The sequence below is a fragment of the Corvus moneduloides genome, chromosome 1 (genome assembly GCF_009650955.1).
Source record: "Corvus moneduloides isolate bCorMon1 chromosome 1, bCorMon1.pri, whole genome shotgun sequence".
Classification (NCBI taxonomy): domain Eukaryota; kingdom Metazoa; phylum Chordata; class Aves; order Passeriformes; family Corvidae; genus Corvus; species Corvus moneduloides.
The window spans coordinates 65,444,254-65,460,141 of NC_045476.1; the positions used below are offsets into that span (position 1 = coordinate 65,444,254).

At 37.7% G+C, this 15,888-nt stretch overlaps 1 protein-coding gene across 1 annotated transcript in view; it reads left to right on the top strand.

Annotated features, from left to right (window-relative positions):
- LOC116446223 (macrophage mannose receptor 1-like) overlaps window positions 1-14,032 on the top strand; it is a 32,452-nt gene extending 18,420 nt beyond the window's left edge. Inside the window, exons 19-30 of the mRNA XM_032113620.1 lie at window positions 1,283-1,383; window positions 2,388-2,524; window positions 3,550-3,664; window positions 4,168-4,364; window positions 5,571-5,661; window positions 7,048-7,280; window positions 8,101-8,266; window positions 9,336-9,488; window positions 9,924-10,040; window positions 10,228-10,389; window positions 12,408-12,440; window positions 13,075-14,032. Of these exons, the coding sequence (XP_031969511.1) occupies window positions 1,283-1,383; window positions 2,388-2,524; window positions 3,550-3,664; window positions 4,168-4,364; window positions 5,571-5,661; window positions 7,048-7,280; window positions 8,101-8,266; window positions 9,336-9,488; window positions 9,924-10,040; window positions 10,228-10,389; window positions 12,408-12,440; window positions 13,075-13,244 (1,675 nt within the window). The 3' untranslated portion in view covers window positions 13,245-14,032. The remainder of the gene's footprint in view (window positions 1-1,282; window positions 1,384-2,387; window positions 2,525-3,549; window positions 3,665-4,167; window positions 4,365-5,570; window positions 5,662-7,047; window positions 7,281-8,100; window positions 8,267-9,335; window positions 9,489-9,923; window positions 10,041-10,227; window positions 10,390-12,407; window positions 12,441-13,074) is intronic.
- Window positions 14,033-15,888: the final 1,856 nt, after the last annotated feature.

Below are 15,888 nucleotides of genomic sequence, written 5' to 3' on the forward strand. Positions count from 1 at the left end.
ATAAATTGGAGTGATGCTCCACCATGCTGAATTTTATACCTATAAACATAAACACACACACTTAAAACATGCCCTGTCTCACAGGGTTTGTCTTTCTAATGCTTTTTATCTATATAAAATACCTTCAGAGGGGTTCTCCAGAATTAGGAAGACACAGGTAATGAGTACAAAAGGCAGTCTCTGCAAACTCCTATTCCAGGAGAAAAGTCAGCAGAAATTCACAGTACAGAAACATTAACAAGTATTCTGAAAAGACCAACGCACAAATCAACTCAAAACTAGACTAAGAGATACTGAAGAGCGTGATACACTGCTTACCTTCCTACCTGCTAGTTAGGACGTGTCTGGGAGGTGAAAAAAGGTGCTTCTGAGGTTGATCTGGAAAAGGTTAGAGGAGATTTGAATTTAACCTTTCTATTTTAATGCCACTGTTAAATGCATGTAAATCATTTACCTTGAGAAGGACAGAAGAGGAGTGGGGAGAGACAAGTTGATAATGACTGAGTCAGGAGATGATTCTAACCTCCTCATTTAGGAGAAAAATTAGGGACATAGAGCATTCCATGGGTCCAGTGAGAATCTCCTTTATTTAGATCAGTTGTATCAGCAGCAGCAAGAGATAGAGAGTGGTGATTTTTTTTCCCACTTCAGGTTTACTGACCTAAATTCTGAAATACTGATTAAAATGTGGAGACAACCTCTTCTTCCTTCAATAGCAATATATGAAAGTAAAAAGCATGTATACATGGACAGAAAAATTTCAGTTTTGGTACTTCAGGAAGGATGGTTTTAAAGCTGACAGAAAGTCCTCTAGTTTAGACAAAAATAGACCACCTTTCATAGAGCAGGGTAAAATCCACAGAAAAGTACTTTCATTCTTGTTTTCATCTGTGAAAACATCAGGAATGCTCAGAGAAGCATAATATTAACTAGAAATACAATAGTTATTGTAATAAGATAAAATTTTAATATTCTCTGTATTATGTATTATGACTAACTGATTTTGATTTCTCTTATTAATTGTCGTCAAACCAATCCTGGCCATTAACCAAAAAATATGCTTGGTATTTTCTTTTTCTATTTCGCAACCAGAAATATTTTACAGAAAATTCTTCAAATTAGAATAATCAAGTAAAGAATGGAAAATCTCAGACAGTCCCTCCTGTTATAGCCAGTTCTCATTAATTCTCACAGACATTCTTAATTGTGAGGTGTTCATTAAGACTATCATGTCACAACTGAAGGTATTAATTAATAACTACTTATATATCTCTTCTTTAAGCTGGATGGATGGAACTCCAGTAACCTATGTGGCCTGGGCTCCTAATGAACCAAACTTTGCAAATAATGAGGAAAATTGTGTGGTAATGCTGTCAGAGCATGGTAAGTAGCAATGTAAAACTATTAGATTTTATTTGTCTCTGCTCGGATTGTAACCAATGCTGTCAAACTGCTGCTGCCAACTGTCACACAATCTTTGGTAGCTGTTTTCTGCAGTTTCTTTCCAATGACAAACCTATGCAATGCTGTAACTCTTCCCAGTCATGGGACCACCAGCCGTGGAAGAGCCTGTGTCCTTGGAATGGGGAGATTTCAGTACCATGTGTAATTTTAAAAGCAGATGTTTTTTTCTGGATTTCTAAGATTGATATTGCACCTTTTTACAGGGCTTTTCACTACTTCTTTCAGTAAAAAGTTGAATGGTCTGTCTTCTCTCCCATGAACTTAAGAAAACATTTATAGCAGCTACAGGAAATGGGATTTGAAGGCACAAGTCAATGAGGAAAGAAAAAAATACATCTAATGTCCTAAGACATGTTTACAAGTACACTGAAATGCAAATTTCTTGCAAATCCTAGAGCTCTATTTCCTCTTGGTTCTATTTCTGTAACTTAACTGAGGCTAATGGGAATTTAGTATATATGTACTGATCTCTCAATTTACGTTTTACAAAGAATTCATGCAGTATGTTTGAACACTGTATTGTGTCATTAGATTGATCTAGTATTTCCTATCTCATCCATTTCTGATCCATTTTCTTTCAAATTTGCTTACTGGTGTGTTTCCCCTGCTGCCTGCAATTTGATGGTGCCAGAGCTCAAAAAAAGCCATAATCAGGTTTGTTTTAAAACAAAACACAGACGCTGTGGAGAGAGCCCTGAACGAGGAGCAAATGGGTCAGGGAGCTCAAATTAACTACAAGGGGCTACAGTGGTGTTACTATCGGAGTTTATTTGAAGGTGCCGTGGTTATTTTGCCTTCAGATCAAGCTGCAGCCTGAAATACAAAACAGAAAAAATTGTGTTCATTAAAAAAAAAAAGTGATAAATTATTATTACAAATACTATAAAATCTCAACTTGTTTATTTTTTTTTAATTATTTTTAGGCTTGTGGAATGATGTAAACTGTGGTTCTGCCAATAAATTTGTATGTGAAAAACATAACAGTTCTGTTCATTCAACATTTGCTTCTCCATTGCCTCCCAGAGGATGCCCAGAAAGTTGGATGTTTTTTAACAACAAGGTATGTCAACAAATATCCTCAGTAAATTGTGTTAAGCAGAAGAACTGAAAACAAAATCCTGAAAACCTCACTTTTTTTTCGAATATAAAGTAAATCTGGACAGTAATTACTTAGTCAAAATTTGCAGGCTGCATGGCTGAGCTTTTTTTGAGCGGACTATAGGCATTTAACTTTGCAGAGAAATACAATAAAAGTAGATGTGTGCTGAATACATTTCAGAGAGCATAGTTTGTGCAGGCTTAAAATACACTTACTGTTTAAGAAAACCTCTCCTCCTCTCTTCATGTATATTATTTTGTTTAGAAATGCAAATTTTTAATGGTCAATCTTGTAAAAAAGGTGGGAAGATTTAGAAAGAATATATTTGAGCAATTACTTTGGCTTGTACGGGCTTCACAAAGCTTTGAGTTCAGAAAGATGATGCCAAACTACAATTGTTTTGAGTACAGCTTTGCATTCAGACACAGTCTGGAAATCCTCATTGCTGTAACAGAAGAGTTTGTACCAATCTGGAGTTGAAGCTCCATCCCCCAAAGGTTATTTTGTCTACTTTATGTACACTGCACTGTTACTGTATCCTCAGAATGTTAGGTCAATGTGCCAAAGGATATTTCATACCTTTGGCAGGATGAGCAGTTGTAATCACAGTCATTGGAAGCAAGACAAAGCACACTGGAGATTATTCCCAGCAGATGTGTCACCCAAAGCCACATTTTCTTGGTTTCAAAGGATGCCTCGATTATTGCAGGAAGAAGGCAGATGAAAATGTGAACAGTGATTATGTACTTAACCTCATTCCATTCAGTTTATTTGATACCAGACTCCTGGATTACACCTTGTACAATGAGGGGGGATAAGTGTATGCCTGGGTAGACATACACACTTTCTACTCTTGAGCTCTGTCACTTATTCTAGCCCTGATTTCTTTTTCTGCAGAAAAGTATATCTTAGAGATAATTGGTATTATTCACATACAGTAGTTCCAGTCTTTCCTAGTTTGAAAAAAGTGTTTGGTTTGTTTCCAGTGTTTCAAAGTATTTGCTTCCAATGTAACAAGAAATCTCACGTGGCATTCTGCACGAGATGTTTGTTTCAAATTGGGAGGAAACCTGGCTTCTATACCAAATGAAGAAGTGCAAGGTATGTATATGGGCTCTACTGAAAGAAAAAAAATCTTAATCTCACATTAAAGAAACTGCTATACTCTCCAATATAGAATATGTGATTAACTGATGAAAACTGCTTATTAGCCAGGTCAGTCCATGGTTTATTTTAACTCAAGTGCAAGGCAATAACTAAAATTATTACACATAAGAAATAAATTTTGTTTCTAGTTCTTTCAGTTGCTTTGTTTTCATGAAACTTCCAGTCTGCTTTGAGTGTGGTTGCACAGATCTCTCACACTGACAGAAATCTGTATTTTCTGTCTCTCTCACTGGCAATAGGATTTGCTAAAACTCTGTGTGTGCGTACACAGTGGGTAAGGGATGCTCATTTAAACATTTAGTTATCAGCAGATGGGCTCTGTAGTGGAGAATGTTATCCTTTTATTGTGGCCCCCACTTTTTTTCACTTTTTCCCTCTTTTGGGCAAGTCATGTCATGATGAGCTTTCCTTAATGAGAAATCTTTGCTTCCCTCCAGCTTTTCTCTTCTATCACTTGAAGTATGCCACAACTAATGTTTGGATTGGGATGAATGATATAAACCAAGAGTCCACATTTCTTTGGACAGATGGAAGCACTGTTTCCTACACCAACTGGGTTCATGGTGCACCAGAAAAGAAACAAAGCTACTTTGACTTTTATGAGTATGAAACATTGACAGATGATGCTCTGGAGGTACAGGAAATTTAAGTAACCTGTGTATCTTGGGCAGCTAGATGATCTTCCTGAAAGAAAAGTTACAGCAGCAATAATAGGATCCTGAAACAAGTCCTTTTGTAAGCAGAATGGTGTTTAGCAAATTATCTGATAATGATTCCAAATATACCCAAATGTTTGGCAAAGGTTCTGTAGAAGAAGGATTTTGTGCCTTCCATCTGAACTATTGCAAAAGACCAGTTCTGTAAAAGAAGCTTGGAGAAGCTTATATCGGTTCCTTCCCAAACTGCAATAATGCAAATATTAAAGTTGCAACACCAAACAGAGAGAGGGTATGATAAACCAAAACTAAGGCTCTTGATGCAACAGTAATTTGTTTGTGTATATGTCCCACTCCAGGCTAATGTGTTCCACACTGCTTCACTTATTTCTGATGGTACAAATTGGTACCACCAATGAAATTACTATTTCTCTGCTGAAACTCAATCTCTTTTCCAAAGGTGGTAATTTCTGAGGAAATTATTGGCAGTTAGTCACCCAAGATTTTTAACATCTACCATCTCTTAACTTGCTGATGACTATAACTTCTTTGAATCAGCATAAAGGAGAATCTTGGATGAAGTGCTGAAAGACTGTCATGGCCAGTCTTGAAATCAGGGAAGTCATGAAGGAAATATTGGAGCAATCAAACACAAGGAAGTAAACAGAAAATGTTTTGTTGCTACGGGCATCTGATAATGATAACTTGATAATGACTATAAAAAACCCAGCAAAGAGTGTCTGCTTTCTGCAAGAGAGTCTTGCAGAAAGACTAGGGCAGACCAGTGCTTTTAATAATAGTTCTTATATTGTTTTTCTCATTGATGAAAATGTTTTGAAGCAGATCTACATAACTGTAAATCGGAACTGAGAAGATTAATTATAGGTACTTCAGTAATTTCTACAGTCATTAAAGGGTTCTCAATAAAGCTGGTAAAATTGGTTTTAATTGACTTCTTTCAGACCTTAACTGGCACCAGTGGAAACCTGGTTCAAATTTACGGGGTTACTAATAAATACCAGGTCAAGCTGCTTGGCAGAAACCTAGGAAATTTGAACTAATTACACAGGTGTTCAACGAGCTCCTCTCCTCTCTGCCATCAGGCCTGCATTAGCAGTACAGGAGCTTCAGCTCACCACCTCCTCACTGCCTTTTGTAATGGCTGTGCCTCTTCTCTCCTTCAGACAGACTGTGTCTTCATCATGAAGTCAGATGGGAAGTGGAGAGATGATAGCTGTGACAACAAAAGAGGCTACGTGTGCCAGATGAATTCACGTGAGCTCTGTTCAACCCAGTCTCCTAAAGAGAAAGAGTATCTTGGCTAGATAAGCTGAATATATAAACTGAAATTATTTCTTCCTGCTTTGAGTCTCATTCTGAGTCTCTCAGGCTTTCAGAGCTCCCTCAGTGTTAAGCCAGTGCTATGCTTAAAGTATAATTTGTTTCACAGAAATTGCTGAAGAGGAAGGAACCACTATCTTAAATGGGGTTTCATACCTAATCATAATAATACTCAAGAATAATAAATGAAAATGAATTTCTTCCCAGCAAAGTAGGAGGAGTTTAGGCATCCTGTTTAAGTGCAGTATCAATCATGTTCTTGCAGTGATCTTCCCATTCTCCTGGATGTCTCTGAGCAGAGCATTTAATCCACTCACAGTATTTTTACTGAATGCCATGATGTCAATCAGAATATACAGCTTCTTGGATGTGTTCCTATTGTAGAAGAATATTGTTATTTTTTACACCAAAATAAGTGATAAATAATGACTCTTCTCCTGTAGAATTATAATTATACAAATCCCAGCTGCCCAACCACATAACAGGAGTAGAGAAGGCAAAGCACAGATAACAAAACCATTTTGCCTCAGCTTTATTAAAGTAAAAATTATTCCCTGACCCCTCACTTCAGTCAGGGCCTGCAGCCTGTTCTCTCTCAGCACAGCTAACTTGCTTGTAAGAAGACCCCTCCCTGCAAAGCAAACATACAGTTTTGTGGAGGCATTTTTAATTTGCTTTATCCCAGTTCCAGTTCTTCTGAATACATTTACAATCTCAAGGATGGAAATATACAGTGCCTGACTCAAACATGCAGGCAGCATTCTGGCAGCCCTTACTAACAGGTCAACAGCTTGGAGTCAACAGCGAGTGGTGATCAATTAACATCAGGTATCAAAGTCTCAGGTTGAGACTACAGATTACAACAGTTAATGCCTTAAATGACTTGTCCTAAGTCCTATCCACCACATTTACCTGAAATAAATGTATACTCAGATATTTGGATTTAGTAAAATAATTTATAGCACAGAATCTGAAATATCCAATTTAAGCGTCTTAGTCTGGACCAGTCATTTCTATAGCAAGTATACTCTATTTCAGGACATCCAGGATTTCACTCAGCTTTTATATTAGCATACTTGTTCCATGTTTTGAAAGTTATTTTTGGTGGGTTTTTTTGGGTTTGGGGTTTTGGGCAGTTTTATTTGGTTTTTTTGTGTTTTTGTTTGGTTTGGTTTTGGTTTTTGTTGTTTTGTTTTGTTCATGAGCTTAGAAAAAAATTTTGACTTATTGACTAGGACCTTTTTGACCAATCTTTTATAGCTTCCATACTAGAGATGAGCAATATGTTGTAAATTCATGCATTCAGTTTTTCCTCCACAGTGCCTTCACAGCCTGAAGTACCATCCACAAATCCAGCCTCTGGCTTTACTCATTATGGTGGCAGTAGCTATTCAATCATTTCATCTGAAATGCAATGGAAAGAGGCCAGAAAAAATTGTCAAGACAAATCTGCAGAACTTGCCAGCATTGCAGATGCCTATATCCATTCATTCTTGTGGATCCAGATGCTGACATATGGAAAACCAGTATGGATTGGTCTTAATGGCAATCTGGTAAGTGCTGGATAGACAGGAGGTGCAGGTGCCCAGGGAGCTCTCCTGTTTCAGCAGTCCTCTGGATGGCCAGTTTATAACAGCAGAACAACTCTTTTCTGTACGGCTTCACTGTGTAAATGCACAAAAATCTAGGGGTCCTAGATTCAGTTGAGGATTTTCATCCACCAAATGGAGTGAAGAATAACAGAAAAGGTTATGCAAGAAGCAAAAGATGAAAGCAGGAAGTACTGGAAACAGTAAAAGAAGTCAAGCTGCAGGCTGAGAGTCACAAGCCAGAAAGTACAGCTGTCATGAAGTGACTGTTGGCCATCTGAAAGCCAAATGCCCTGCTGTACTGGGGGATACTTAGAGCTATTATTATATTAATAGAAGTTACTATGAGCATTAGGGAGATATTTCAAGATTTAAGCTGTTTAATGCTTAATGTCAAGTAATCTTTATGCACAAATAGCTCCCAATTTTAATTTAAATAAAGCAGAGCAGGGGGGACAAATTCTCTGTAATTGCTCCTCTTGATATGGGATTTACTAAATGACCTAAGATGGCCTCATCTGACTTTCTCCTCACCATGTTGTAGAAGTTTGTTACTTCAGAAAAACCCTCTGAAAAGCAATGCAGTGTTGAACACTGTTCATGTGTGACTCTTGTGTTAACTCAAATTGCCCAGTGACACTGCTTAGAACAGGCTTAAAAACATGGCTTTTTTTCTGAAGAAATCAAATAGGCATATGATTATATTTACTTTATATTTATGTGACAGAACTTTTTATGTAAAAAAAAATTTAAAAATCTATTAGCAGAATTTCTTTGTTTTCAGACTGGTGGCTATTACAAATGGACCAACAACTGGAAAACCAGATACACAAAATGGGCAGCAGGGGAACCAAAGGAGAACAGTGCTTGTGTTTACCTCGATCTTGATGGTACTTGGAAAACAGCATCTTGCAATGAAAGCTACTTTTCAGTTTGCATGATATCAGATGGTAAGCAAAGGCATGTAACAATTTCAAAGATGCATTCCTAATTCTATGAGTCTGCCTAATCCCAGAGACTTTGCTCTAGTTTGGGCTACCCCTGCAGAGGCCTATGCTTGAGGGTAGCACCTACCTCCCTGCACAAGGTGGATGTTTGCTATTGGATGATGTATGAATTTAGGCACAGGAAAGGCTCTTCTGCAAACCCATCTGGCTGCACTGCTTCCATGGTAAAACCGTTTCCATGCGATGAAGCTCTATCTTCAAGGTATCTCTTACTCTTTACAAGACACGCCCATAAATCACATGAGTCTGTGTGTAATATAAGTCGGTGCTGGGATTGTGCACTGACTGTATGAACTTCAACTGAGGAGTGTCACTGAGCCAAAAATACAGGCAAGAGTTTCACTTCCATCCGCTATTGCTAGAGCTACAACTGTAAGAGCTTTGGAAATATAAATGATACTTTAACTCTTTGCAGATACATGCAGAGGCATGTTTGCATCTAGATTTTGTAGAATCGTGCTATTTTCCCTCCTTTATGTTTTAAGGCTGCAAACATTTGGTCTGCTTATGCAGTGCAAGAACCACAGATCCATCGAAGTGAATTGGAGCTGCGCCCACGATCAGAAACAGAGTCTAATTTGGCAGAGGCATGCTCCATTGATGGCTTTTTTTTCTAAAAAGTGACAACATGAAGAGACCGGGCAGCCAGACAACATGAGACTGTGGAATTAATGATTCATTAGCCTACAACAGCTTTCTGTGTTGTGATAATGCAGATTTGAGATTTGTACCAACCCTCAGGATTTGCTTTCCTCACAGTAGTTCAAGGCAGTTAGTTAGATGTTGCAGGATGCAATTTGATTCCTTGTCCTAAGAAATGTGATTTGAGAAATAAGATGTTTCACGCTTTTGACTGCTTAGCTTTCCCTGCTCTCTGGGTTGGGGGAATGTGGGAATAATGTCCAGATAGATAAAGCTGGGTGAGAGAAATCCCACACTATTTATACACATAACATAGAATCATAGATGACTCATAATGCAATACCAATTTCATACCATATGGCTTCTTTAGAGATAGCTCCTACTGACCCTGCTGAGCTGCCTGGAGACTGTCCTGAAGCAGATGAACTCCAAGCTTGGACCCCTTACCACGATCACTGCTACTACTTTGAAGCATCAGCTGGGAGAACCTGGGCACTGGCCTCCCTTGAGTGTGCTCACTTAGGTGAGAGCCTTCATTATCAACTAACAAGATTTGTGCCAAGGTTTATACAAAACTCACATAAAAATGTAAAAATACTGATTTTTTAAAAATTTAGAAATATTTTTCTACCTAATAAGCTGTTCTAAGGCTGGCACAATGAAAATAAGCTGACAAGAGTGACTTTGTGCAGTGTTCTGTCCTCTCAGTTCTGCAGCTTCCCTGTGTATGGAGTTGCCCATCAGCTCTTGGCTTCTGGGATACTGTCCTGGGGGCAGTAGTGGGGGGCCACAGCCTCTAAGTACTTCCAGGTCACTGTCTTCTGCAACCAGCAATGGAGAGACCAACAGAGCAGCATTAATACTGCCAGAAGCTCTTCTTTGTACAGACTAGAAAGAGGAGGTCATTACAATTGTTCCTCCTGTAGGTTATGGTTATTTGCTCATTAATGCCTTTCAGGAGCTACCTTGGTTTCAGTAGAAAGCATGGATGAATCTCACTTTCTGACCCATAAAATTCAACCACTTGGAAATAAAGTAGGAGGCTTTTGGATAGGACTTTACCAAAATGTGGAAGGTATGTCTTACTTTCAAATTTTAATGGAAAAATTCTTTGCTAATATGAGAAAATTGAGGATTACTGTACTTTTACAAAAAAACATGGGTTCCTGCTGAGAAGTGGCTTACTATAGATTTTTAAAGTAAATTGGTGAGCTAAGGAGTACATTTTAATTTTTTTTCTTACTCTGCGAGTTGCTCTGTAGGCCAGTGGTTGTGGCTAGATAATGCTGTCCTGGACTTTGTTAACTGGGAGGAGAAAGAGTTCAGTGTGGAGCGTCAGTGTGTTGAAATAACTGCACCATCTGGTTATTGGGACAAAAGCTATTGCTATTCTGAAAAAGGATTTATCTGCAAAAAACCCAAAGGTAAGTCCTCAGTGTGCCAGTCCTTAGTGACAGGGCAGATCTGTTCGCTAGTAACTCTTACATCCCTTCACCACAGGTCTGGAAGTAATTTCTGGCAGTTTTGTTTGGCATATCCCACTTCTCTAACCATTTGTAGTTCAGCCTGCTTTTGTAGACTGAAAACTCTTCACATCACTGTCTACAGTCACATGGAAATACAGTAACATCCTGTACAGCCTAGGTTGAGAATGAAACTTCCAGAAACTTTTGAATACCTAACACAGGCATTGATATGGCACCTGTCAAACACTTGTGCAAGGGTATGACTATTCCAAGAACTAATTATTGTGATAGTTATTATACCCTTGCAAGGAGGAATCAATGTGAATAATCAATCTTCCTCTTCCAGCTTGTTATTCTCAAAAATTATATGACTTCCCAACATCTCAAACTGGCTTCATATTGACCCTGATTCAGCAACCTATAAGTCAGTAATGCCTCAGGGATTCTAAAAGATCACCTGTATTGCAATAATAATATGAAGAACACTTCCCTTCTAAATGAAAACCTCAAGTCACTAGAGAAGCTGTCTTACCAGCATTTCTGGAAAATTTCACGCAATACTGTAAATACCAGACTAATGCTTCAGAGGTAAAACACTACATGAAGTATTCCCAAGTGGAGATACAAAGGAAATTGTCTGAAAGAAAGCACTATCATTTCATTCTTCTAACTTAGATATTAAAAATCAATCTTATCTAAAAAAATGGTAGGTAGTCATCATTAAACCTTTGCACTTTCTGCTGTAGTAGCTGTGAGATCAGATTTAATTTTCCAGCTTTTGCATTGTGCATTGTTCCCAGTAAATCATGGGGAGCATCTCTGTCCTATGTTGAAAACCTCAAAAAAGTAAAGGCTGTCTGCATAGCTAGTTTTAAGATTCTATTATTTGAATGACAAGTTAAAATAACTTGATTTCAATGCTAAAGGCATCTCAAGACATGATAGGTGGTGAAAAAATAACTGAAAATTTGGAGTTAGCATTTACTCATTTTCCAAGTAGTCTTTAATTAGAAAATAGCCCTGAAGTGCAACCAAGAAACAGTCATCTCCCATGCACGGTTAATTTCTGTGCTGAAATCAGCACACATCCACAGCAGTAAATCAGTTAATCCCTATTAAAGATTTATTAAAAACATCCAAATTACATTCCATCCTACATAGTACTGAAATAGTAAGGAATCTCTAAAGTCCATCCATTGAATCATAAGGTGCTCCCATATGTAACTATTTCCTGCCTTAGTAGGGGTTTCTATTGATTTGTATCTATTCATTTTGCATTCTGTTTGCTTTCACTTTATATCTTGCCTTCATAAATTCTGCTCTGGGTATCAAGGGTGTTTGCAAGCTGTAACATAAAAGAGCCAAGAGGGGAAATATTTTCATGATAATTTAGAAATCTTTAATTCTATGTGTATAATTCTTCATTTCTGAGTGCTAAATTTTTTTTTTGCACTTCTTCAACAACAACAAAATTTTGTAAAGGTCTTTCATTTTTCTCTGTCTCTATCCTACACAGAGGAGAATAGGAAGATTACCCATGTGATTCAGTAGGCATTTTCTTAGGAAGACGTTTAGGAATCAAAAATTTTGTAACAGCTAGACATGCAGATCTTCCCAAAATAGGCCATGTAAAACTAATCTCCAGAGTGGTACATCATGTTCTTAATAAATTAAAATTAATATTTCAGGAAAAATGTGAAAAGGTATTTTGAATGAACACAGAAAAGAGTCAGTATTTTAATGTTGTAAATATAAAAACAATATAAAATTTCAGAAGTGGATAAGGTTAAGTAGGAAGATAAAAGCTTAGCAATGTATTTTTTACCTCAATTTGTTGCCTTTTATAGCAGACATATATGTTACTAATGCAACGGTAGAACTTCAGGGGGTTTTGTTCCTGTACTATTTTTGCAAAACAGTCAAATGTATGGATTCTAATGAAGTGTCATATCATTTCTCTCTGATATTCACTGAAGTTGAGCAGAATGGGAGCCCTATAAAGCAAAAAGGTAAGAACTTTCACAAGAAACTTGGGAGAAATCTAAATAGAGGAAGAACTTAAAATGAGTTTTCCCAAACCACTCTCTTTTAGACAAGTCCTGCTGAGGGTTGCACGGTTATCAATCACTGGGGGTAACCCCAAGGTGCCTTCCCCATGCACAAGAGCACTCCCGTGTTCTTGGCCAACAGGACTGCTGCAGGGCTAACCCTGAGCTGACCAGCTCAGCACTGACCAGAGTTGAGAAGAACTTTGAGAACAGCTACAGAGTGCTTCAACTAGGCTGTTGGAAACTATGTAGATGGATATGAAAGTTTCTTCCAAAGATATTATTGTAAATAATGTAAAATAAAAATATTGTAAAACCAATTTCCAATAATTAGCATCCCATAGGCATCTAAAGCATACGTTTTCATTAAATTCTTACAAACATCCACCACGTGCATTGTATGTCACTGTAATCCAGATCCACTAAAACCATGTTAGCTTCAGGAACAGAGACCTGACTACTGCTTAGCAAAAATTCAGGGCTCAGTTTACAGCCTTCAAGTTCAGGCAGGAGAGAACATCTTCCTCATGTTTTTATGTTGTATGTGGAAATAAAAACTACTACGGTTTCTCACAGTTATATGGATTCATTTCAGGCGAGGAAAAGAATGAAGAGACTCATCCACCTGTTCATGTCTCTGTTTGGCCACTCATTTTCTTGGCTGTGTTAACTGTTTTTGGAGCTGGCATGGCAGCCTATTTCTACAGAAGAAAAAGACAAAACCAGCTCTCAACAGATTCTGGCAATGAAACACTATTAAAATGATGTGGTGACTGAAGAGTTGGTGAGAATGGGTCCTGTGGCATGTTACTTGGAGCAGCAAGTTACTTGCTGAAATTAAAGCATGTATCTGTTAAAAGTCCCTAGTGAGATCTTAAATGAGATCTAGTGTAAACTTAAATAGCTTTCATCTTTTTGCACCAGCTGATTTTTTTTAAATCATACATATTTTACAAAATTAGAATTATGGTTTGATGTTATAATTTTGTAATGGTTAAGATGTTCTCAAGTGCTTTAGCAAGGACAGTAGTGCAAAACACTTGTCAAAAACAATTACATGTACTGAAAAAGGACTATAAAAGTCAACTAGTGAGAAGGAATGTCCAATAAAGCATGAATGCCATTTAGAACTGCATTGCTGTGACTTTGCAGACACTAAAAAACCTCAAAAATTAGAACCTGTCTAACTCTGTTGCAAAATTGAACTCATTTCACCCCACAAACTTCACTGCATCAGACCAGCACTTTCATTGCTCCTTATGGCTATATCCTATCACACTTATAAAACTGCTTCATGTTCTTATCAGAAAACTTTGGGATAGAAAACATTGTCATGTTCATTTTCTGCCATGGAAAACACAGTTCATGTCAGTAAAGAATATTAAGACGAGGTGTAAGTTGTAATAATTTTTCAATTCAATACTGTGATTGTTAACTGTTAACACTGTTAACTGTGTTAACTCACTTACATGAGTTAAAATATTCTTACCCTTACATTCTTCCTTCTTTTTGTTAATGCTTTGAAATAAAAAAAAGGTTTTCTATTAGTATAATTTTCAGCTTTATCATTCCCTGTGAATCCAGTGAGGGGGAAGGGGAAGGGGGGTGCTCCTGCCAGCACAAGAACTCTTTTGTCAATAACAAGGAGGGCTTCTCTCCTCACCACTTTGAATTCAGCTTGAATAAGCACCAACTTCCCATTTTTAAATGCAGGAAAAAGGAACTGAAAACTAAGGAATGCAGCAGATGGTTCTGTACTAGAAATCTGTAAGAAACTAAGCTTTAGATGTCAGAAAAACAGTAGAAAGCACTACAAAATAGCTTTTAAGTGATCTGTAAATACAGTTAAGATACTAAACACTTTATGAGAAATAGTGCTTAGCAGATATCCCCAGGAAACAACCTGCCTCCCCCAGCTGCACTGAGTCTATTGAGCAAGCTGGAAAGTTGGAAAAATAAAAGAAAAAACCCAATTAATGACGTTTCCTTCCTAGGCACTGAACAACAGTTTTCTTGCTGTAAATACAAGCAAGAGTGTAGGACACTGCTGAGAACAAGTTATTGCACAAGGTGCTATGCAGCACACAGGATACTGACCCCAAAAGGTTTGCAACCAGCATGAAGCTGGTTGGTCATGTGAAAGGGCTCTGAAGCACTCAATTCCTCTTTCAGCCTATGCCAGTGTCTGCACTAATCTTTCCCCATCACTGTAGCCCTGGAAGAATCCTCAGAAGCATCCATTTACAGGAGAGGGGGAAAAAAGCCCAGTTTGAACCAGATCCAGGCTGCCACTTTGTGAGGCAAATGAGAGAACTGGGCAGGAACTGTGTCCTCCAGGTATTTTCCCTTGGGATTTCCTACGTCAGAGTGATTTAATTTTGTTATTTTAGTTGTATCTGAAATACGTTTTCACTCAGGAAACTCAGCTTCTATTTGTGCCTCACCACATTGGTGCCTGTAGCACCATTCAGCTCTATGACTTAGAGCTATTCTTGCAAGCCTTGCTCAAACTAAGCCCTCCCTTCATGTGACCTGCAAATAGAATAGTTACTATTAAACAATTCTTTCAATTCCTACTTTTGCTGTAATCCAGATGTTTTTCTTCAGAAAATGTTTTTCTCTCTTACTATTTTCTACAGCCAAGTCAACAAGTTTGCCTGGTTCTTGCAATAATTTTCCACAACACTTTTAAAAATAAAAGCAATGATAGTTGCTCCTCCTATGACATCTACTGTTCAGCTTCTATATATATCTCACTACTAGCTATTTCACTTCTTGATTTTTTCAATTTTGCTATCACAACTTCTTTTAATTTCACTGATGTAAATAAACAGAAGGAACAGCAGGACTGTTGCCACTATGGCTTTGCAGCATATTTTTACAAGAGTTCCATGCAAATACAAGTCTTCAGATGAGCACTTTGATAACACATTTAAAGGAGCTTTTCCAATTTAGCTTGTGTTTGGCTTTGTCCTGAAACAGCCTCATTAGGAATTTCTCAGATAGATAAACACATCCTTTTGCTTGATTAAAGTATTCCAGGCAAAAGTTTCCTTTCTGTTACAGGGAAGCTTACCACTAGCCTACAGTGTTGAACATCTTCACTTTTTTCAGATTTTGACAAGCAATTATGAACAGCCCAGCCCCAAACTGGGATCAAATAAAACAATGTGACAATGCTAAATTTGCCTCAAAGTGAGCAAGAACTCATAATGCACCAAAACCTGCACATCCTGTAAAGTTTGCTCTCTTTCTTCTAGATACACAGTGCTGTGACATTGTTGCAATGTATTGGAAGTGCTGGGATTTTTCCTCCCTTTGTTTCTGAGATGTAAGGGTTAAAACTGAGGGTTTTAGTTGATGATATGTCACTGCAGGTTTCTCGTCCCCAGTTCTCAAGTTGCTCTTC